General features: G+C 38.6%; 5 protein-coding genes across 12 annotated transcripts in view; 3 read left to right on the plus strand and 2 right to left on the minus strand.

Moving 5' to 3' along the window:
- The first annotated feature begins 1,065 nt into the window (after positions 1-1,065).
- On the plus strand, positions 1,066-3,579 carry rnaseh2c (ribonuclease H2, subunit C). The gene is made up of 5 exons (XM_004073155.5): positions 1,066-1,203; positions 2,173-2,326; positions 2,609-2,721; positions 2,854-2,973; positions 3,336-3,579. Exons 2-5 carry the CDS (start codon positions 2,173-2,175, stop codon positions 3,357-3,359), a joined length of 411 nt encoding a protein of 136 aa, XP_004073203.1. The 5' UTR covers positions 1,066-1,203; the 3' UTR covers positions 3,360-3,579.
- zbtb3 (zinc finger and BTB domain containing 3) lies at positions 3,362-9,066 on the minus strand. Of its 3 annotated transcripts, none has more exons than XM_020706497.3 (4): positions 8,963-9,056; positions 8,561-8,665; positions 7,272-8,086; positions 3,362-6,684 (listed from the first exon to the last, which is right to left on the minus strand). In XM_020706497.3, the coding sequence occupies exons 3-4, from the start codon at positions 8,081-8,083 to the stop codon at positions 5,622-5,624; spliced, it is 1,875 nt and encodes a 624-aa protein (XP_020562156.1). In that variant the 5' UTR covers positions 8,084-8,086; positions 8,561-8,665; positions 8,963-9,056; the 3' UTR covers positions 3,362-5,621. The 3 variants fall into 3 exon arrangements, with proteins under 3 accessions (XP_020562156.1, XP_011478345.1, XP_011478346.1); XM_011480043.4 differs by having other exon boundaries at positions 8,749-8,983; XM_011480044.4 differs by lacking the exon at positions 8,561-8,665 and having other exon boundaries at positions 8,963-9,066.
- trpt1 (tRNA phosphotransferase 1) lies at positions 8,995-12,452 on the plus strand. 2 transcript variants are annotated; one of them, XM_004073154.4, is made up of 8 exons: positions 8,995-9,343; positions 9,475-9,556; positions 9,805-9,974; positions 11,246-11,423; positions 11,503-11,559; positions 11,643-11,753; positions 11,847-11,947; positions 12,261-12,452. In XM_004073154.4, the coding sequence occupies exons 1-7, from the start codon at positions 9,296-9,298 to the stop codon at positions 11,867-11,869; spliced, it is 669 nt and encodes a 222-aa protein (XP_004073202.1). In that variant the 5' UTR covers positions 8,995-9,295; the 3' UTR covers positions 11,870-11,947; positions 12,261-12,452. The 2 variants fall into 2 exon arrangements, with proteins under 2 accessions (XP_004073202.1, XP_011478343.1); XM_011480041.4 differs by having other exon boundaries at positions 9,072-9,343; positions 9,472-9,556.
- Positions 12,391-23,348, minus strand: fermt3b (FERM domain containing kindlin 3b). 2 transcript variants are annotated; one of them, XM_078954077.1, is made up of 15 exons: positions 23,215-23,348; positions 21,052-21,176; positions 18,349-18,582; positions 16,363-16,479; positions 15,933-16,101; positions 15,679-15,781; positions 15,489-15,596; positions 15,213-15,347; positions 14,929-14,975; positions 14,673-14,797; positions 14,359-14,465; positions 14,039-14,257; positions 13,682-13,806; positions 13,299-13,440; positions 12,391-13,085 (listed from the first exon to the last, which is right to left on the minus strand). In XM_078954077.1, the coding sequence occupies exons 2-15, from the start codon at positions 21,173-21,175 to the stop codon at positions 12,906-12,908; spliced, it is 1,935 nt and encodes a 644-aa protein (XP_078810203.1). In that variant the 5' UTR covers position 21,176; positions 23,215-23,348; the 3' UTR covers positions 12,391-12,905. The 2 variants fall into 2 exon arrangements, with proteins under 2 accessions (XP_078810203.1, XP_004073199.1); XM_004073151.5 differs by lacking the exon at positions 23,215-23,348 and adding an exon at positions 21,909-22,046.
- The window catches only part of macrod1 (mono-ADP ribosylhydrolase 1), a 156,535-nt gene continuing 155,182 nt past the window's right edge, over positions 22,467-23,819 (plus strand). For 2 of the 4 annotated variants that reach the window (XM_004073156.5, XM_078954078.1), the window contains exon 1: positions 22,467-23,372. In XM_004073156.5, coding sequence (XP_004073204.1) covers positions 22,985-23,372 — 388 coding nt within the window. In that variant the 5' untranslated portion in view covers positions 22,467-22,984. The remainder of the gene's footprint in view (positions 23,373-23,819) is intronic. The other 2 variants (XM_078954080.1, XM_078954079.1) reach the window with 1 other exon arrangement.

Here is a 23,819-nt window from a genome sequence, read left to right on the forward strand (position 1 = left end):
AGTGAGTTTTTGTTTTTTTTGGTCTTTTTAAGGGCATGTGTAAAAGACTGGTAAGCTGACCTGGTTGTCTTCATCCCATGGTGGCTGGAATAGGCTCCAGGGGCCCATGACCCTGTCAGGACAAAACAGGTACTGATAATCATCCAATCTAATCAACAAATCAACCAATAACATTTTTTTTATTAAACATCTCAGAGAAGTTCATCATTGTATACTTTCCTTTTCATTTATGAACCACCAGAGCATCCGTGTAAGTGTTTTATGTTCAAACGTCTTTGTGATCAGGTGGACATTTTACAGCTGAAGAGTCAAAAAAGGAAAATTCTAGCAGCAAACATGGATTTTCCCTTCTCCCCATCTAATAGTTGAGTAAACTTTGCTTCAATTAAATGGTCTTGTAGCAAATCTCTCATTAAAGAATACATTAATAAAGAAATCTAAGCTCAAAATTACATTTCTGAGTTGTCTTATTTAATTTTTTGCGCATCAGGATCAGACAAAAATTACCATTGGAAAACTTCTAGTTGGAATGTAAAAGCTACACTTGGCAGGTCACTGGCTCCCTGCTCTGCTCCTTTCTGATGGATCCATTTGTAAACAACTTGATACACATACGTCTTTGTTTTCCTTGTCTGAACTGGCGTCTGGCTCAAAACTGTATGACTGGATGGCTCCAATATTTTAAAATAGAACACAATATTTGTGATGTTTAGATTTTTCAAACTCCTAAATGACATTTTTCTATTAATTTGAGTATTTAATTGTATGTTTTTATAGTTCTGCATGCCAGTTAAACTAGTCGTAAGAAAATACACCAAAAAGAATACAATGAAACAGATTTTATTGATTTTTCAAACTTAAATTAAAGGCCTTGGAAATAAGTCAGAATAGTTTTAAACAACAGTTTTATGTTATATAAGATATTAAACACGCAAATTATTGAACGTTTGATATGAATGAATTCAAATATCAAGTCTGAAGGCGAAAACACGAGGCAAAGCATTAAAACAAAACAGCTGAAGTAGAGCAGAACAGTAACCACCAGGGGGAGACATCTGTTCGCAAAGGAGAAAAAACCCGCCAAAACAGAATTCAGCGTAGAAGAAGTGACATTCACCGTCCAATCACGAACGGCTCCCTAAACCTACCCGGAAGATCAACTTTTCATGTCACACTCTTATATGCAATACAGTCGCCATAAAGGTACTGGTAATCTTATCGTTTCTTTGTCCACTCCGGATTAAATGCTGCAAACAGTCACTGTTATTAAAAGCGTTTAACTGCAGGAGCGTCGAATACTGTTCGATTAAATGTATTGGTGAAAAGCTTTAGACACAAAGGTTCAAACACACTTCTCCAAAAACACTGCTTCACACATATTTAATTTAAGAGCACGCGCATTTTTTTACTGCTAAATTTAAGTGCGTATATCATATTTTCCCGTAATAATTAAATATATACTTAATAAGTATGAACTTAATGGTCGAAATAAGGTAAAACAACTATGGTCTTAAATTAAGGCAAAATGGTTGTAAAGGCTTTAAATACATCAAATAATACTCTAAATCTTAATGAATTAAATTTTTAGAGCAATTTACCAGGATTTTATCAGCTAATTAGGAGGTTATAGATACTGTACAAGAAGAGGTGCATCTTGATTGATCATTTCTTTATGTAAATTAATTTCATTCATTAAATAATTTTTAATTATTTATGTTTTAAAAATGCAAATGGTACTTGACTAAGCAGACACTATTCATTAGAGATAAAATAAGTCATAATGAAGGAAATAAAGTGAAATGATATAAAAACCCTGCAAAATCTGACATTAAACTACCCTCTTAGAATCAGAAGTACATAATTTATCCCACACCGGGGAAATTTGTGTGTTACTGTAGCAGTAAACATATGAGAAAATGGTATAATATAAAAACAATAATTAAAAAAAAAATGTAGCAGAAATGTAAACAAATAAGGCGGTATAACATTAACTACGACTTGCTGTGGCAAGTTTATTTTAATGTGATAATATTTTCAAAGCTTATAGCTTTTAAATAGATGCCCGTGTAATTGTTAATGATTGTAGAAAAAGAAGGTAAAGGTTACTAATAAAGGTATTTTGAGTGGATGCATAAATATGTCTTTTTTTCTTTCTTGTTACGTTGCTGCAAGATGTCCTGTCACTCCAGCGTCACTCATCTCCACGTGTCTCCTGTGGGACAGGCAGAGCGAGTCCCGGTCCATCTCCTCCCTTGTGAGATTGAACACAATGGGCCTGCCCAGGTCTCACAGTACTTTACTGCAACCATGAAAGATCACAAAGGAGGTACTTGGAATTTTGTCTGAAATCTAAAACCTCTAAGACCTGTAAACACTCCTGAAGTAAGGGGCACTAGCAAAGCCACGACAGGATTGCAAAACAAAGAGAAATGACACCAAAATTATGTCCAGTAGCAATTTTTACTGGTTTGCAGAAAACTATCTTGCGCAATATTGTTTTCTGATTTTTATGTATTTTTTACAATGAGTGATTGTGGGATTTTAAAACAGCAAATACCGTAAATAGCTGCATTTAGCATTGTAAATATAATGGACTTTCTTATAACAGTCAAGGCCGTCTCATTCAGAGGACGCGGGCTGAAAGGTCAGGAGATCTGCTGTCCAGCAGGATACACAGGCCTGGTACTTAAAGACACCAACAAGCCTGGCTCTGACCAGGAGGTAAGCACCTCCCATGACATGTTTCAGAACTAAAAAAGGAATACTGTCACAAGCTGAAAAATGTTTTTTCATGCTGTGGCATGAAGCATAGGTCTAACGATTCTGATGCTTCAATGACTTTGTATCTCTCAGGACAGGATAGTTAGAGTCTCCTCTGTGTTTGATAAACTGACCTACTGGAATCTGGACAATCCTCCAACCTCTGATGACACTGTGGTGATGGCCATGGATTGGCCGGAACTTGCTGAGGCGGTAAGAACATGTCGCAGTTGACCTCAAATCTATAGTTATACCAATCTGCTCCTTACAATAAATCACTGTGATCAAAAACAAACTAAAGAAAATGCATTCTAGTGAAATGTTTTTTTAGTTTTCCTCTTTTTTTATGCTCAAAATCAGTCCCAGCGAGTTTTTCTGTAAATATCTTCTAGGGCACACATGCTGCTTTAGACTTCAATCATGAGTACACAAATATATTTAGCAAACATTAACATTTTAAATAAAATGTAATCATTTTAGTAAATATATCAAATTTAACTCATGTTTTTTTGTTTCTCATTTTCTGTCCAACTGGAGGATCACTTGCATTTGCTGATTCTTTGTCTTTTTTCCAGATACACGAGCCAATAGACGAGTGACGTGATGGAAATACTATTTTAATGGGCCGGCAGACAAATGTCATATTGACATGTGAAATGCACCTTTTATCCCACATGTTTTTCAACCACCAACCTTATAAAACGCTCTGCTATGGCAGAGCGATCAGTTACATAGAGCAGTGTTAACGAAATGATACCTGAATGAGGTTTGTGTTTGTTTGTACATAAATAAAAAACGTAAAGACTTGCAAAAGTGAAATGTTTGATCCTCTGTAACACAACTAACTTTTACATGTTTAACTGGACGGCGTTTATTCACAAGATAACACTGGTAGCCATGAAAGCATTACTGTAACATTGTGTCATAAACACAAAGTCCTATAAGATGAAAAATGATTGGCTTTGACTTGACACATTTCACAGAACGAAGCCTACAACATGGAAACTATTGACACTGTGGTTCTGTCAAAAAGTTTGAGAACAAAAATTGAAAGAAAAAGAAACAGCCTGGATACATGTAAACCATGAGGGGAGTCATTATGAAGGAACTATTTGGAATTTAGTAAAAAGAAATTCCATCCATCCACTTTCCAAAACCGCTTTGCTCCTGTTGGGTTCAGGAGGTTGCTAGAGTCTAACCTGCAGTATAATTACACCTAAAGAACAATTTGGAGTCACCAATAAAGCTATGAGGCATTTTTTTGGACTGTGGGAGGAAGCTGGAGTGCTTAGAGAAAACTCCACACAGAAAAATCCCAGCTGGGCTTTGAACTAAAGCCGTCTCACTGTGAGGAGAAGAGTGCTAACCACTACACCCCCCAACATTCCCTTTATTGAGTGATTGTACTGCACGTTAAAAAAGAGGAATAATCTCTACACCAACACTTCATTAGACTGATAAAACAAGTCAAAGGGCCCAGGTTAGTTAGGTACACATAGAACATCACATACAGTTAATCCAGTACAGAAATTGATGGATGAAAATCTAAACCCCCACCATCTCACTCACTTAAAAACCACAAAGCATTTACTTGTTTTAGTTTCATCTTGTAGAAGTAACAGTACAACATTGAAGGGATGTCATCAGTGAAACTTTGGCAGACATTCACACTGACAGGACAAACAGTCTCCTCTAACTGGTGACAGTAACTATTGAATCATCTACAAAGACAGGTTGTTTTTTGTATTACAAATCTAAACTTTAAAACATGTCCAAAAATATTACAAAACAATCGCACAACAGTACAAGTATCAAATCAGGTTCTGACAGATGACATTCAAATATGTAAGTACAGTGTAATAAATGATAAATAAATGCTTTTCTGTGCTTGTTTTCATTAGATTAGAAACCAGAGTGTCTGCAGTGTTTAACTATATTCTCTACATGATACAAAATAAAAAATTAGACTTATAAAATGACTAAATGAGTGTGTAACTGCTTTAATAAGGTGACTGGCCTATCCCTTAAATGATGCTGCAGTAAATGTGGACTGCTGGGGTCACCAGGATGATAAAGGTGGTTTTCTGCACTGTAGTCTTCTCTTTTTGAAAAAAGAGCAGTGAACACATTCTTTGCAAGTCTAGATATTTCATTTTTGCAGCTAAAAGCTTTTCTCTGTGCTGGTTTATCACAGTTGTTCCTGTTCTTCTCTGAGCCTAAGTGCTCACAGCAGACGGCTGAAGGTCTGGTTCTGTTGGAGGTTTCTTCTTCTTCATCATCCATTCAAAGTTCTTCCTCTCCAGTCTAACTGGTTGCTCACTACAAGAAATTACACGGAAAGTTGTCCGTCGTGTTTGTTAACCACCATTTAAATTCAGAACAGATAATTTGATTTATGTGGAATTATTGGAAATGACAGATATTTGGGAAAAAAAAGTTGATTATAAGAATCGACAATAATTGATTTTGTCTAGTTGTATCACTTATAAATAAACTGAACAGAATTAAAATAGATCATACTAATATTAAAACAGTTTGGGGGATTTGCTTCTATTTCCTATTATTTTAATGAAATGTCCTTATTCAAGCAGATTATTAAAGTTGAAAATATTTATAATCAGATACCGATCTTAATCTGAAGCTCTTTTAATATGGAACAGCTCCTTTAAAGGTTCCTAAAGATAATTATGTTAAGGTTTTTTGGGAATTTTTAGTACTTCAGCGATTATTTTTGAATGATCTTTTTCCCCAATAAAAATAAACCCTTTACTAGTGTTTTTTCAGGCTAAAAAGTATCTCTCCAAACCAAGAGGAGGTTAAAATGCATGAGATGCCAGACAGAGTGTTTGTGTGTGTGTGTGTTAGCTGAGAGGAGGTGGGGGCTGTGGCTGCAGGGACGGCTCAGTGTCTGTCTTAGAGCGCTTGGCGGGCAGGGTGTGGTCGTGAGCTTTACGAATGTGTCGGTACAAGTCGCCTGACTGTGTGTAGCTCCGGTAGCAGTAGCGACACTGATACGGACGCTCCCGCGTGTGCACAATGGCGTGGCGCCTCAGGGTGTATGTGCACGAAAAAGTCTTTCCGCAGACGCCGCATGTTGGAACGTCTTCCACAAAGTTCCCCATAGAGTCCTGGAAGTAAGCAGGAGTGTCTGAATGCTGATTAGACGTGGCCAAAGGAGCAAGAGAAGCTGTCAAGGAGACGTTGTCTTGGGAGAAAGGTCTGGGACCCGAGGAGGAGGAAGAAGATGGGGAGAGCGGAATGGAGAAGTTGTTCACGCAGGAGGTGGCCGGAACACTGTCCTGTTGATGGGAAGACACAAACTGGGGGCTGTTCAGCTCCTCCTCCTGGATTTCGTCCTCAAACTCTAGCTCCTCATCAGTCACCGGCTCCCTCTCCCTGCTTTCATCTCTCTCCTCCTCTAGCTCTTCATCGGAAATAACGATAGCTTCCACTTTAACTTTACCAGCATCTCCTTCCCTGTTTGTCCTTGCCACATGCGTAGGGAAGTAGGATCTTTCTTTTCTAGCGGGTGATGCGCTGGTGTCCCTGTCAAGGTGTTGAAGTGTTTGAATCTCAGGAGCAAGTTGAGAATCCGAGTTCTGGAGTGACACGGCGCTCTGGATTTGGATTTGGGGAGGTGCACGCTGCAGCGCCGAGTATCTTGGGTTTCTCTGCACATCTGCAGCCAGAGCTGGGCTTTGGATTAACATGATCATCTGCTGACCTCTGCCCGCTGTGTCTCTGCTGTCCGTCTCAGATAGATCCTCGGTGGAGTCCTCCTGGGGCAGCAGTGATTCTTCTGGGGGCAGACCGGCAGAGAGGCAATACTCCGACAGGCTGAGAGAAGCAACAGAACCACCAGCAACCTGGTTCACAGTGACCCGTGAGGAAGAGGAGGAGGAGGAGGGCAGGTTGCAGCTGTAACTAATAAAAGTAGAATTGGTTAAAAAGGGTTTCCAGTTGGAGTTAAAAATGCATAATAATTATAACATAAACCGAATTTATTTAGGAGTGCTGATAAAAATGTGCGTATCCACACACAAAAGCGTCTTCAGTTTTTTATAATGTAAAATAGATAAAGTCATTGGTTTATGACTTTCAAACATTGAATAGAGTGGCCAATAGAGAGTAGTAAAGGTAAATGGGTCACTGTTGGTAAAATGTTTCCTTTTAAAATTGTTAGATTATAAAAATGGAATTTCATTTTAGGCCAGATTCAACTTCCACTGTTTTGTCTAAATTTAAGTCCTCATAAAACACAACAACACTGCACATAAGAGACATCCATTTTTGTTGGGATAGGAATTGATGCAGAATTCAGTCAAAAAGGTTTAAAATAGGATTAAATATGACTAGAATGTGGAGCAGAGATGAAATAAAAACATGAAGTACTGGAGGACCAAACTTTATAATTGCTGAATGGGATAAAATGCTAAATTACATAAATGAAAGCTCCTGTTTAAATCTTCTGAAGAAAAAAAAAAGAGTAAAAATTCACTGAAGTCTCCTACCTATGCATCTCTGTGCTGCTGCAAGGACTGGACAGAACCGATCCTTGTCCTTGATTCCCAGTGCCTGCCGTGGTGTGACCTCGACCAATGGGGGCAGACTGGTCTGTCATGGGAGCCTGCACCAGCTCTCTACCTGAGGGCAGGCGAGAGACGCCCATGCCAGGCTGAGTGGTATCAGCGAGGTCAGGGCTCAGAGGAGTTTGAATTCGTACCTCTGATGAACCTCCAATTGTCCTCTTCTTTGACTTTATAGGCTCCACTTGATTTTGCTCTGCTTCTGATAACTGAGGTGCAGCTAAGGTGACTGAATACGAGTGATTTGCTGCATTGGCCATCATTGGCTCTGCTCCGTAGTCCCCTTCTCTTCCTGTCTCGTTTGCCTTTTTCAGCTTGCTGTCCTCCTCTGAGCGTGTGCTGTCTGCTTCAGCCAGGGGCCCTCGTCTCTGCAGTCGTTTCTTACACACTCTCACCACTTCGTTCATGTGGAGGAAGCTTGCAGCAGCTAGAATGTCCTCCACTGGAGGAGACTCATCCAGCTGCAGCACGCCTTCATAGATAAAGTCGAGAAGCAACCCGAATGCAGAAGATGTGACAATGTCGTTGTCGAGTGTGACACAGCTGGTACTGCTGCCATTTCCCCCCGGAGAGTCTGAGTAGAACATGTGGAAAAAAGGTGAGCATGACGCCAAGACGGCTCGGTGCGCCAGGAAACGGCTGGAGCCCACAAGGACGGTGCAATCACATAAGAAGCCTCGCTGGCGCTGAGAGCGAAGAGCTGACAGCAGCTGCTGGGAATGCTGGGGAAACTCCATTACCTAGACAGAAAACAAGAAGATCAATCCCCTGTAGTTTCCATAGAAACGAGTACTAATTTATAGTTTTGTAACTTGAGTTTGAAGTTTAAAAAAGGTCAGTTTAACGCTGTGAGTACCATTTTTACTCTAGAGAAACATTTATTTATTCACTTATTTATTCTCTCTCTCTCTCTCTCTCAATTTTCTTTGGCTGCTGTTAAGTGATGCAATCCAAAACAAACAAACAAAAGAAAATAACATTGTTCTTGGGTTCTCTCTGGATAAGCTTAATTTTGACATTTTTAAAACTTTTTTTAAACATAAAATCTGAATTATCTTCAACTATAAACCTAATACTAAAAAAAAAATAATGTTTATCGAAATAATTCATTGTGCTATGATACACATTGGACCTGGTCTAACGATTAAAATAAATATGTTTAACTAAAATTCACTGCAGGCACACATCAACATTTAAATATTTATTTGCGCTACCTCAGGAAAATCTTCCTTTTTGAAGTAGTTTATTGTTGATGTTTAACTTCATAAATGTGTCACACGTTCGGTTTCCATGGTGACCAGCCTGGAATTTTGGGTCCACTGGAAGTACGTCGGAACAGGGGGGTGAATCATATTTTGCAATGTACGGTGCAAATCTGAACCTGCAATAGAAACATACTCACACCGTTAATGTTTTTAAAAAAAGAGTGAACCATCGTGGAGACTAGCAGGAAGTCTAAGCCAGAGAGATGCTAACAATAGTTGGCTGTTTTTAGCGCGTCGGTGTTGCGTTCAACTCAACACGATCGGTCCGGGAGTTAGAAGGCCCATCAAAGCAAAAACTACTACTTTGAACTCAGACTGCCTGACATTCCTCGTAAATGAGCATTGTCTTACCAGCGGTGCGCATCTGTGTGTTGAATGTTTTTCTCCAGCAGTTATTTTTTATCTGTGGTGCTCTCTGAAAGCCACACTGCCACCTAGAGGCGCGGAGGGCAAAAACACCGGAAGTGTGAGCAGTTTGCAAGCTGGTGCATGCGGCTGATAAAAAACCTTTCCTTATTGTTGTTAATGTAACATTTGAAGATCTAAATCTAATGCGGTTAATTTTTGTCTGTCAACTGAGAACAAAATGAAAGAAGATGCGTAGCATGTTATTTCTGATTTCCCACAACGTCTACGTTTAGCTGTATAATAAGGCCTTTCAGAGCTGGGTTTGTTTTGATTTTAATGGACTGTAGAGGAGGAAAAAGAGGAAGGGAAAAGGGACAAAGAAAGGTGAGAACACTAACAAATTAGCTGTTACATTGGCATTTGAGCACACTACTACTTTATATTATAACCACAGCAGTTAATATTTCTGAGCTTTTGAGTCAGTGTACTTGAACAAAAGTCTTTCTTAAAAGCAGGACAGAGATGTCCATCTATCCAAAGCCATGTCTTATGCTCTGCGTCATGGAGCTAAGCAGCTGGGTCTTCAAATGAGTACAGGTAAACAACTCAAATATCCATTCGGTTGGCATGATTTTATTTGACAGTCTTATTATTAAACTATGTGACACAAACAAGCTTTTTTTTTTTAATTTTTTTTTAAAAAAAGTATGTTGAACTTAAGTCATATTATAAATTTTTTATACATACAAAAGTTTTCTGGGACTTTAGTCGCTCTCAAAAACTTTCAATGTTACACATACATAAAAGAAAATCAGCCCTAACATTTCCATATTTTATCCCCACAGATGGTTTCCTCTTTGTGGAGGATCTCCTGGCTCATCCACAGTTCTGTTCGTACACAGTAGAAGACGTAGAAAGAGTTGTGGCTACAAATGACAAGCAACGCTTTAAGCTCCGTTCCCATCCAGAAAACGGCCGGTTGCAGATCAGAGCAAACCAGGGACATTCAATACAGGTTAGAATAAAACCAGGCTGTCACAAAGGCAATCAAAAGTACAAGACATTTTGATCTACTCAGAGCTTTTTGTCTTGTTAAGATCCATATTAGTGTTATTGACGTTTGCTAAATCCACAAGTGACAGAAGACAACTATGTTAAATGTGTCCAGATAAGTCAAAATAGGATAGAAAATGTGAGCAATTGCTTTGAAGCTCCAAAAATGGAGGAGTTTTAGGTGAAAATCTGTTATCCAAACTAGGATTTAAGGTTTAAAACCCTGTCAGATTAAAATTTTGGGTATTTTTTACCTATTCTTGTGGCATTTTTTCTTATTTTGAAGGACACATATAAAGAAAATTGATCTTAAAATAGCATTTCTGTGTATTTCGTTATTAAAATCATTGTGAATCAGGAGCAGAGGAAAAAAGTGTGACGTAGAGGCTTAAACCCAAGCCACAAACTCCCTGCTCCTCTCCTTTCTGATGCATCCACTTGCAGACAAATAGTTCCACGTACGTCTTTGTTTTCCTAATCTGAGCTGGGATCTGGTTTAAAACTGTACAACTGGATGGCTCCAACATTGCTCGACATTTTTGTTGCTCCAGTAATTTTACGTTAGAGTTGTGAGGGGCTGTATGCTAGTGGGAAAGATTGTAAACAAAAGAAAGGATAGGAAGTGGAGGCGAGCTTACTCCGCGCCAACAGTCCCGCCCACAACTCAGAAACTTTCTGATGAACTACCGCTGCTCTAAGAAACTGTCCTAGAAAACAACTATTTTTAGACTAAAAATGGCATAATCATAATTATAAGAACACTGGTAACATTTATAAAATAGGTCAAAATATGAATGGAGTGGGACTTTGATCTGCCATACATACATATCTTTGTAAGCTGATTGGTGCTGTAAATTTGTAGACATCTGCAAAGACTGCTTTATTTTTTATTCATTTAAGGAGGAAAAGGGTGATCTTTAACTAGTTGACCCTCAATAAGTCAAATAACTAAATTCTAGATTTGCCAGCCTGGATTTTTAAATGCATGAAATTATGACGGCAAACTGAATTTATTTTAACTTTTTTTGGATTGTCAATATGAATAAATTGTTTATATTTGCACAGTTTTGTTGTTTATCTGTTAAAACTTGTTTTTGTGGTGTTTTAGTGGCTGTTTTGTGGTATCTTCTGCGGCAAACATGAAAATGTCCCATTTTCTTTAACAAAAGAGATTAACTATTCTTTTCCATGTATAAAGCTCTTTGCTTAACTTCGATGCATTCATCCATTCAGGTTACTGATCTTGAGTTGAGACCAGTACTGGCTGGTTCTGCAGACTGCCCAGCTGAAGCTGTTCACGGTACCTACCTCCGTAACTGGCCGTCCATCCAGCAGCATGGCCTGAGCCGAATGAATAGGACCCATATCCACCTGGCGCCAGGCTTGCCAGGAGAGGATGGCATCATCAGTGGTGTGTTCATAGTCAAACAAAACAACTTGTCAACTGTACATTTTGTGCCATTAAACAGTAACATTTCCTTTTCTACCAGGCATGAGGAAGAACTGTGATCTTGCTGTGTTTATTGATGTCCCCATGGCCCTTGCTGGTACGATTAATCACTACCAACTGCTGGCTAGTTGTCTGCATTACGTTTCGCTGGTGTTTAAAGAGTTTCTCTGACTTTTGTAGATGGCATTGAGTTCTTTCGGTCAGAGAATGGCGTGTATCTTACTGCAGGAAATGCTGAGGGCAAACTCCTGCCTAAGTACTTCATCCGCACCCTCAGACTGAGACCTACAAGTAAGAATAAGTAAACCACAAACCTCTTCATGTTTTATAAAACCATGAGTGTATGTATTTATCAATTTAGTTCCCTTTTGTGCTCTGTTTCAGGGAGTGTCCTGCCATTTCTGTAGCAGAAAAGGAAATTCTGTGACATTTCACCTCATGAAACTCATAAAACTTTTACTTTATGGTTCCAACAACCAGTTCAGGTGATTTGATTGGTCCTAAGACATTCATAAATCAAGCTAAATGGAAGCAAACCAATAAATTTCTTCGGAATTCTTTTGTTTTTTTCTGAACTGAATTAGAGGATAAACATGAAATACTAATTTTTAAATTGCTGTTCAGATAACTGATGTGTTGGTGTTGGTATTTATATGTAGATTTAAAAAAAAAAACAAACTTTTACCATTCAGGTTTTCCGATAAAGGAAAGTTAAAAATTCTATTGTATACCAAAGGTTGGAAATCAGAGGATGCAGACCTTGTGGTCTAACGGATGCCTTCTACACTTTCTCTTTAGATACTGAAACAAACGTGCACACAGCATGTGGGAGGGGAGATAACTGTGAGACACTTCCTGAAACAACAGAAAACACCAAAACAGCTACAACCCTGGGGAGTGGAGTCAAAGACCACCAAAAACAAGAAGCTGGACTTACTTTGGTTTTATTGCTATTACATATTTGAGAAGAATAAAATAACACTGAGCTTTTTGGTCTAGTTTTATTTCATGGGAAATGGAATTGCTCATTTAAAGTGTCATAATGAGTAACAATCCTCATGACTGGAGACTGCAGCTATTGACACAGGCAAAGCCTTTCAGCCTAAATACTGGTTCAAAAGTTTACCGTTTTATAAGGTCAGCTTTTATCTCAGTTGATGTTTGATCAGCAACGGATCCTTCTGTTTAGCATGAAAACCATCAGCTGTTTTCAGTCGTCTAAACATGATAAGACTGTCAGATGCAGCTTTAAAACATATATACGGATAACAAATCTTGGATCCAAACCTGAATGGACGGATAAATAAAGTTTGTTACACATTTCTTTACAAAAGAACAGAAAATACTATTTTGGTCTTTGTGCCACAGAGGCTCTCCACTACGAGACGCATCGGACTGGGATTGACCCTCGTCAGTTTTTGCGGTCTCTGTACACTTTCAGTCTTAGAGAGCTTCGTGACCCCCGGTCAGCTTGTGAAAGAGCTCTTCGTTGAGTACCTCACTCTTTTCCCGACTACGAGTTGACATGAAAATGTATCCGCCAATATACTCGTGAACAATTTTACAGTCGGCGGTCAAACAGCTGAAGGCGATGTTCACGTTCCCCTCAAACTCAATGGCCACCTGGATGGATTAGACACAAAAGAATCATCAGTTTGGAGGATGTTTAGCACATTTCTTAGTAAGGACATAGAATATCTTATGGGTTAAAATGTGTAGGAAGTAAATCCGGACTTTATTTTGATTTAAACATTTAAAAATCCTCTCTCAGTAATGCTGACAGTAATGATACAATAATAAATCATGGAAACTGATAGGGGCCTGAGTGAGTCTGACCTGTTTTATGTCCCAGTTGACGTTCCACTGCTTCATGTTGTTGTAGCGCCAGGTCTTGACCACATCGCCCACACCCAAGTCGATGCGGATCAGTCGATTAGGGGCTATGCCCAACACCTCATCTTTGCGGCTACCCTTGAACCTACCAGACAAAAACATCTTCAGTTATCTCAGTTGATGTTTGATCAGCAACGGATAAACATCCTTTCTCAACATGCTTTTTTTATTTTTTATCGCAAAAAAAGTGATGTTCAAAAGATGGCAGTTTTGTGCTGGCAATACTGTAAATCTGGTTTAGCAATAGTCATGCTCTGGTTTCTTTTCTCTGACAGGATTCTTTGGTACAGAACAAAATCTTGAAAGCTTTAAATGAAAGTTTTTACCTTACAACGACATATGACAGCCCAAAGTCTGGCAGGGCCTGCCAGATCTGCAGGAACCGCATCAGTGCATCTGTCAGCGAGAGCTGATTCACGTTCTGGTACGCATCCAAGATTCGAGGGGTCAGCTGGAGAAGCCAGAATGGACAGAAATGTCAGATGCAATTACATTTTTGCTGTCTTAGTTATTAACTGTGAAGAAGTTGTTGAACAGATCAATTAACCCTGCTGCACAAAGTCATTTGTCAAGAAAAATGACTAAATTAGTTTCAGTTTATGGTGTGTCGGACTTTGCTGGAGATTTGTTGTGAAAATGTCTTTTTTTACGTGAATAAAGAAGCATTTCTGATCCTTCTTTACCTGTTTGGGTTTATATTTCTTGTGGTAGCGCGGAGAAACCAGACTGTGAGGATTGATGCTTTCATCGCTGGCAGCTGCATTGCCTTGTGAACCGTTGGTCTTCTGCATAGCCAGGAACGAACGGATGCTATCGATCTCACTCTGAAAAGTGCTGTCTGCCAGACTTTTTCCTTTTGATGCCAGGCGGCAAGCTGCCATCCACTCAGCGTACTGCTGCTCCTGCAGACACAGACCACAGGTGGAGACAGATGTGACTGTGGTCAGGTTAAAACAAAGAGTCCGGATGCTTCCTACAGAGATAGATTCCTGTGCGGCCTCACGTTGTCACAGCGCAGATAGACCTCGTTCATCCCCTCAGGTGCTGGTATTAGTAGCTTGATAAGGAACTTTTGTGCTGCAACATTAACATCTGGAGCCACCTCACATCCTGTATGGTGGAGAGAAATCTCAGTGACCTTTGTAATGTTCTACACATTTTTAGGTATTTCTTTACACAAAAAACAAAACTAAAAAAACACTTCATTTCAGAAACGTAACTTACAGAGAAAGAAAACTATAACAAAGTCAATGTCCTTTGATAAACAACTGTGTTAAAGGGGCCATTGGCACAAAATATAACAACAGGGTTGTGTACCTTTGAGGTTAATTTGTTGAATGGGCTCTCCGATGCTCTCCTCTTTGCTTTTGAAATAGGAGATGGAGGTATCCTGGAACTTGAACCAGTACTGCTTGTACCCTTTCAGAGTCAACCTCTTTGGTCTGAAGACATAAACATATCTTCTTGATTACATCTTAAACTTTGTGTTTACAACTCCTATCAGATACAGTCATCAAGTATGTTTTCAAGAGAAGTGGAGCTTCCACTAAATTTAATAGGAAACCAGCCATACCTGAATATCTTTAGATAGTCGTTTAAATCTGGTGCAGTCATAGTTTTCTGGATAAAAGAAAACTTTTTTAACAGTAAAACACTGGTAGAATTGTTTTTCTTCTTTTATATTAAGTTTTCAACTGTAACAGTTCCCAAACATGACACAAAAATCTAACATTGTTTATTTTTATTTATTTTGCTGTATAAGAAAAATGTAGATCTTAATTATTGTAGTTTGGATTTTAGCATTTTCCAAATTTTTCTACAAAACTTGGAGTTCAGAGATGTTGTCATCATTCTGACCAGAAGCTCAGAAGCAGAGCTGCTCTCCCCCTCCATCTTGACCTCCAGGGATTGCAGGGCGGTCTCCAGGTCATCCAGCGCCGCGTTGGAGCACAGCATCTGTGGCTCCGACTGAGACACCTTACTGATGTGATACTGCATGGAGGTGAGTTCAAAAAGGACAGATACACAACGTTCAGCCCAAGAGGACTGCAACTCTATTGCTACTTGTGCTACTAAAGTATTCACTTTAGGAAGCAAACTTTCTTTTTTCCTATTAGGCAAATATTCTTCTACCTGCAAAGCTCCAAACAGCATCATCTCTTCCTCCGTGCAGTCGATGTCTTCCAGCAGGATGGCCCAGCGCGCCTGCTCATAAAGCTGCGTCACACGCACCACATCATACTGCCGGACCACAAATTGAGACAACTTCTTTAACAACAGCAATGTTAAAACAGCACCGACAGACACAAACACACATACATACCTTTGAATCAATGTCATAGAAGGAAAAGAACTTAAAGCGCAACCAGAGCCGATCATTTCCCTTGATGCCCTGCTGCATGAGACAACGCGATGAGTCCAACCATCTGATGAGGAAGAAACACAAAAGTTTGCAGAAGTTCAAAACATCTTTGAACTAAAGATAAAATCTTTCTTAAGACAGTTAATTTATAATAAAAGTGTTTGAAAGTTAGTTTTCTAAATGAATGAAAGAATGCAGAAGCATCTCCAACGTACCTGCCGTTGATGTGTGCCTTGTCCACCACACTGGCTGGGCGGTACTGCTTGGCAATGACCTCGGGGGCAGGAGGAGGCTGAGTCACCGACAGCATCTTATAGACGGCCTCCAATTTATCGGAGTCAGCAAAGTGCGGCGGCATGCCATTATAGAGGCAAGGCCTGGACACTGCAGGAACAGTGGAAGAGACAGTGGATTTCTAATGAAATTGTAGTTCTCAAGAACTTTGAGGAAAACTGTTTCTACAAAACATGAATCTAAATTTGGTTCTCAGCAAAAGAAAGTATTTCTACCATTAGTAAATGAATAAAGCTATTACAACTGATGAAAACAGTTGCTAAGATGTCTTCTTAGGTTACAGTTTTTTTTATTAGAAGCCTCCCCAGCTTATGCCCTCACTTCAATGTACATAGAATGTGATGAGAGTACCCGAGGACAGGGGCACCTCAGTCAGGTCGTAAATGTCTTCTGACAAATCTTTATCTTTTTTCTTCTTCTTTTCCTCCACAGGACGTAGGAGAGAAAGCTCTTCAGGGTGACGGATGCCTACAGAAGACAAAAAAAGGGTTTTTCTCAAGCTGGTTTTAAAAGGAAAAAAAAAAGTTTTCTTTTAATCTAACATTATAAGCAGATGATGCGTGAGCTGAAAATAAATCACCAGTCAGTGAGCATGGCTCCTTTTAGACAGTCCTCATGAATGAAATATGTGATATAGAATTTAAAAACAGTTCCCCTTGATGCTAAAAAAGAAAGATGGATTTAGTGACAATAAATCTGTGAGGAAATATTACATCTGAGACATTTCTTTGACCACAGCTTTTTACCACTAAGTCATTATTTAAGTAGCTCACTCCTCCAAGGCACATAGATATACAAGAATACAAAACCTGTAGTATTTATTTTGAAATCAGACAAAACAGTTTTCATGATAACAAAGTGAAACGGATGAAATCAAAGAGTGTGGATAGGCGAAGAGAGGGAAGCATTTTTATCCTCATCTATAATACAAACTGATTTAATGCAATTGCCATACTTAAACCCTCTTGTTAACATTTAAAATATCAGATTTTAACAGCAAGAGGAAGACTTAATGGATATTTCTTACAGAAATCAGGCACTGTGGTGTCATGTCTGATTCCAAATCATTCTTACAGTTTTTTCAGTAATATCGTGGTTATTCTGTAAAGATCATATTGGTTTGAAATACTTAAACTACAGTGAATTGTTAGTGAATCCATTTGATTGATGTATCTTTGTATTTAGGCTTTGTTGTTCAGTAGTTATTACATAATTGGAAGGTTGTGAATAAATCCTGTGACCCTTTTAAAGTCAACATCTGGAGAACAAAGAATCAGAATCTGCTTTTTTGGCCAAGTATGAAAGCACACACAAGGAATTTGCCTTTGGTGTTTTATACTCTTACGTAAAAGGACAAAGCAAACAAGGGTAACGCATAAATATGTGTAAAAATAAAAATAAATACAACATTTAAGCTGGTTTATAAGTTAAAATAGATTTAATTTATCCTCCTTTTTTAAGCTTAGCTGACCAACCGTCTGGAAGCCAGGACACTATTCAACAGCTTGTAAAGCAACTCTGTTGGTTATTACAGTACAAACTAATATTACTACTGAAATAACACCATTTTTATTAAAGGTTTAATTTTGGTCTGCTTATAAAGGAATAGAATTAACCTGACTATTCACTAAGATGTTGAACCTCTAGTATTGATGAGTACAGATGAGACACCAGGAAAAGATTTGGACAAAAAAAGGAAGAAAAGGGCAGTTTGGTAGCAAAAACCCACAATGAAGAAACTAAGTAGTCAGGCACCCTAAAAATTAAAGTAGTTTTTTTCTCTTCACAATAAGACACAACTGGATTCTAAAAAATGTACACTAAGCATTTGGAATGAATAAGTGCTGATTTGCTTTCTGCAGGGGACCTGCCTTTTTTTAAAACAACTCATATTGCTCAGTTATTAATAAAACTAACTTAAAATAAGGTGTTCCTGTCAATTTTGTCCTTTTAAATGCTGTTTTAGTTATTTCCGTGCAGAAACATGTCATTATACACCCAAGATTTTAAATCTTTCCAGTTTGCTGTCCTTTCATTAGAGTTTCTACAGAGGAAGTGAAACCAAGAAGAGACTAAATTAGACTAAAAGAAAGCATCAAAGCAAAGGTCTTGTTTTATGGCAGTAGTTTTGCTGTCTACAGTCAGAGTGTTGGGACATGAAGCTCCAATGAAAATCTGAACAGCTCTATGTAGGCGCTCACAGCCAACAAAATGGCTAAAAAACCAAAATGCATTTAAATTCATTGAAGATGACATGACATATCTAATTCAGACACTATTCTGTTTTAGAAACCAGAATAAATATATCAAAAAGGCCAAAAGGAAAAAAAACCTTACCGAGCATCCTGCAGATGCCCATTACAGTCTGGAAGACCGGATTGGAGAAGCAGGCTCGCAGCTTCAGAATTATTCCGTTGGGAAGACCCAGTTTGACCGGTTTGTGTTGGGGCATGAAGACCAGCCGGGCGTCAGCATGGACTTCCCATTTCTCCAGAGTCCAAGCTGTCTTCAGCAGCCACCGCTGCTTCTGTTCCCACCACAGAGCATGATCGGACCAATCACGCTGAATCTCTGAAGAGAACACAAATCATCTGTTTGAGTCACTGTTTGTGTTAAAAAAATCAATTATAATAACTAAGCACAACTAATGAAAGAGCTTAAAGTCTAACTCCAGTCATTGTTTAATCTATTGTAAAAGCGTTCCCAGTGGTCTTTTAATTTTGATCATGGAAATGATTGGGCAAAATCAATAAACCTGTCATTATTTAGGATATAGTTTTTTCAAAGCTGCATTATTTTAACAAAAATTTGCTTCTGAGTTCTGGGCATGACTGTTGTGGAATAAGCCTGCCCTCATTTCCCATAACTGCTTTGTTTGCCCTCTCCCGCTAGCTACTGCCCCTGCTCCTGATTGACAATGATTTGAATAAGGAAATACTCCGAAATGCAATTTTAAGGTTAATTTCTTTTTAAACATGTTAAAAACACCAAACACACGCATGCAAGTAGATTGAATATTTAAAATGTTCTGATGAAAATGAAATAAAAAATGAAATAACATGTTGTTTTGAGCTAAATTATTTAGGTACTCTATGCTATTTTTCTATACTAACCTAAATGTAAACATTAAAATAACAATAGCTTGATGAACTTCACCATTTTAAGTTGCTATGTCTTGTTGTGAGGACGTGGTAAATGGCGCATACGTATAGCGGTCTTCCACCTAGATTAAAGTGCCTTACAGTCACAGTTCCATGTTGTTGAGCCATCAGCGTTCCCTTTCACTAATTCACACATACTAGTTTGCAGAGCTAAGTCAGTATAAGTTGATACATACAAGCTGGTTCAATAGAAAAAAGCAGAACTGAATTCTTGAAAAAGGATCAGCTTTGACAACTGACCCGCCTGACCCTCCTTTACACTTTGACCCTATCACCTGCCGCAATCAATAACGGTGTGTTAACTTTGAATGTTTATGGGAGAAGGGACTATGAACCAAAATTAGTTCAGAAAATTTGACAAATAAACATATTTTGTACTTTTTTTTCCATTATTCAGTGAGTAATGGATTGTTAAATATAACTCCTGCCTTCACACTCATCCTGCTGTCACCGCAGAATCTGTGGAGCAAACCTCCTCCTCCCCTGCTCCACCGTTCATGACTCTTACAGCTCTCATAGGTTTCAGGGTAACTTTTATCAAATCCCAAAGCATCTGTGTTCCCCCATCCCTGTCATTTGAACCCACTTCCCAAAGCTTTACATGTGTCCTTGCTCCAACCCATCTGTTGAAAGCCATGGTGATTTCAGGTCCCTGTAGAGCTGGGGAGCTGTCAAGCATTCTCAAGAATTCCTTTGTTACTGTCGCTCTCACATTTTATCTTCACACTTTTTTCCTTAACAGACAAGTTAAATAGTTTGGCCATTTGCTGCTGTACACCTTGCAGAAATCCTTTCTGTGTTAACAGGCATTCAGCTTTAAATAGGTAGCTTAGATGTAAACTGTGTTAAAGAGTTCTCATTCTCCCTTTAGATGCATTCTTCCTGACCAAAGGAAATGAAAGGGAAACTTCACATTTTTTGCTGAAACGTGTTTGAGCAGATTTAGCTTCTTATTTCCTATTACTGACAAAATCTTTGTTTTTCTGGAATTTGAGGGTTTTACAGACAGTTTTAGTTCCTCTCTAAGCCTAAAATCTATGCAGGACCAAAGGTTATTTAGTAAGTTAATTTACTGTATATTTACTGCCCCTCATATCTGCATGAAACAACAGTGTGTACAGTGATCCCTTGATTATCGCGGGGGTTACGTTCCAAATAGAACCCGTGATAAGCAAAACCCGTGAAGTAGAAACCTTTATTTTTTTACAATTATTATACAATGAAATTCACTATTATACATTGAAAAGAAAGAACAAACCATTTAACAGGCTAAATCAATTGTTTTTTTAACAAATAAAAGTACTTTAGAAACGTTTTTTCAACAAATAACTTGTAACTGTAGTGTGCTGTCAAATAATAATTTCAATCATCGATAAGAACAGAAGGCTTTAAATTGCGGAGATTAGCCCCGCCCACCGCGACCCGAGTGGATTAAACGGAGGAAAATTTAAAATGATTATGAAAAAAAATAAAAAAGTACAGTGGGACAGATAGTGACTCCGGTCTTCTTTTTCACTGCACTTCATACTGAGCCGCTGCATCCTGTGCAGCGTTTTTTCCTTCTGAAGCCCGCGGTGCAGCTGCAGGTGTGTTTGTTCGGGAGAGGAACATAGTGATAGGCAGTTGTTGTCGCTCTTTTTTCTTCTTTGCTAAAGATCCTTATACACCGACATGCCCCCGTCGATTATGTTGGCGAACTGTAATGAACGGCTCATCAAAGGGTCCCATTCTTGAGCTACTCGCTGAGTGACTTTTTAGCCAATCAGAATGCAGAACACAATGCACAATCCAAATCCGTGAAGTAGCGAAACCGTGAAAAGTAAACCGTGATATAGCAAGGGATCACTGTACATGTAGTAAATAACAGTGGTTGACTCACGCAATTTTTCCACCAACTTGAGGATCACCCCTCCAATGTGGAGGTCAGAGGCCACACTGATGGTGATAGGTGCGGCATCAGGCCCCAGGTCCTCCACTATGACAGACAGGTCCCACGCTGCCATGCTGCAGGAAACACGAAAAGGCAGAGTAAAAGAGACATACAGGAGAAAGATACAAGGGGACGCATCTTCTTAGTAGAGTAGAGAAAAGCTCAACGTAAGAGAAGAAGACCGCTTTAGCAGTGGAGTTCACATGAGAGCACAATAGAAGTGGCTGAAAGGACCGGCTGTGACAACTTGAAAACTAGCTGATCAAAGCCTTCCAATTTATTTTGAAAAACTCTATTTTGGCACATTAACAATTAAATAATAATAACTGTAAAAATAATAATATTAAGTCTAAATAATCAGGCTAACATGGACGCTGGCTAAATAGGATAAACAGCTAAATCAACCCTTCCTGTTTCTCACTTTGAGTATTATCATCTACTTCCGCTTTTTGAGTCACCTAAATTGTGTTGTTCATCCACTGCTTTACAAACCTATCCTGCATGTGTGCGGATAAATTAAAATATGCCTTACGAACGTATACGAAAATGTGATCTAAAAGAAAGTTAAAAGTCATTGTACAGACTTTATCACATTTACCTAAAGGCTTAAATTTTCTTTTCCATCTTTATGTTTTAAAATACATTTTCCGACCTCCTATTATTTTGTTTCTATATAACATCTGGTGAAGAGATGTTACTCATAAATCCATAAATCATAAAAACACGTGCACTTTCTTGACTTCATCTCTTGACTATCATCTCACTCACACTGCCATCATACACAGACACCCTTTCAAGTACAATACCGTCAATCTCCTCTGTCCAAGGATTTGAGAAATTGAAGATATGTTCCACTGTATTCTGTGAGAATGAGCAGCAGATCAACTCTCTAGGGCTGGAAAAGCTGCAGTCTGTGGGGTTGTGTCTGCCTGGACTACTTCTGCAAACCCTGTCTTCCTTTTTCTCTTTGTCAATTTCCGCCTGGCGGAAGTGTATAAGGACAATGCTTTTTTGACTGACAGGCTCTGAATACACATAAGACCAAATGCTTGGATGTCCAAGTTCTTAAATAAATTATTTGTAGGGAAAGGTCAGTGATCTTTAAAGATGAAACATAGATTCAATTTCCAAGTTATATTGCTTTTGAAACTTTGCAAGAAGAGATTAGTATGTGAAAATCACTTCAGTAGTGTAACTCAAAACTATTTTATTTGTTGCATTATTATGAATAATACAGGAAATTTTTGAGTTTATGTAGGATTTGGGGGGGAAAAAAAATCATTAAAAAAGATCTTCCATGAAAATGAATGCAATAAGCTGGAAGATCCGCTAGGGGGCAATAAAACTTAAAAAATGTTTACTTCAGAAACAAACAGCTCCAAACAAGTAGATGTTTTTGTATTGAGGTAATTGAAAACAAAAAAATGTTTTATTTAGAGACAATTTAAGAAAAAGAAACTCAGACATGGGATATATAACCAGTTATTTTTGTATATTTGTTTTTGGCGCGTGTACATCGAATTTCCTGACACTGAAGGGGACAGACTTCGGCTCATCCATGTATTACCATTAAGGGGCATTTTGAAAACTGAGTGGCGCTGATACTTATATTATATGGCTTAATAGTTATTGTTAAAATTAATTCGGTTAAATCTAACATTTAGAGTAAAAGGAATGATGATTTCGTGAAGATCACTGTAGTATGCTCATCGTACCCCTCTAATGGTACATTCCACTTCCGAAACAAACATGGCACATGATAACAAACCAGAGAGAGCTTTCACGGCCATTTGAAATCTGTTGAAAGTAAAACTTATTGACTGCCGTTGTTTAAGTGCTTCCGATCCTGCGGTTTGCTAAGTCCAGGGGTTGTCTCACAGGCATGGCTTTGAAATTATCAGCTTTAGGGTCTCACATTAGATTACATGTGCACCGGCTCCATGCTGAGTTCCAGAAAGACACTGTCAAATTCAAACACACTTTAAGTGCGTGGAACTCGCCAGTAATAATCCCAACACGGAGCAACATTAACGCTGCCGTCACAGCTAAGAAGTCCTCTCTTGTCGGATCAGAGCTTTGGAAGTCCAGCCAGGCTAACACCTCCCCACCTACCGAGTGGAAGAGGAGCCTGCTGGGAAAGTTTGCCCTTGGCGCCGCTCTCGGAGTGGGTACAGTTACTCTGGTCCGGTCCGTGCACACCGGGGCCGTCACCGCCATGGCTCTCAAAGTCAACCTGGACTCAGCTGATGGAGACTGGAAGAAGACCAAAGGTGAGAGCATTCTGCCTAGCTTTAAAGGGTTTCATTCATGTGCTAATAGTAATCAGGGGGAAATGCACCTTCAGAGCTGTCACGTGATTCAAACACCTGCTTGAAAACAGTGCAATTTATAATGCAAATAATTAATTAATTAATTAATAATGCAAATAATTTATAATGCAAAACAATATTATAATTTATAATGCAAAACATCATAAATTAAATTCCCTCAGCAAAAAAAAGAAGAAAAAAAAAGTCGATATTAGGTTGTATATACCTGTATACTAACAATGAGGCAGTATACCCGAAATTTACTTTTAATATAATATCCACATATAGTAAAAGGTTCCAATTTAGTCAGAAGTATACTCCCTACACTACACATACATGGTTTACAGTATACTTGCTAAATACTTAACTTACATTTAATTTGACCTAATAAAATAAACTACAGATGTA

The sequence above is a fragment of the Oryzias latipes genome, chromosome 10 (assembly GCF_053564925.1).
Source record: "Oryzias latipes strain Hd-rR chromosome 10, Olatipes_Hd-rR_3.1".
NCBI classification, from domain to species: domain Eukaryota; kingdom Metazoa; phylum Chordata; class Actinopteri; order Beloniformes; family Adrianichthyidae; genus Oryzias; species Oryzias latipes.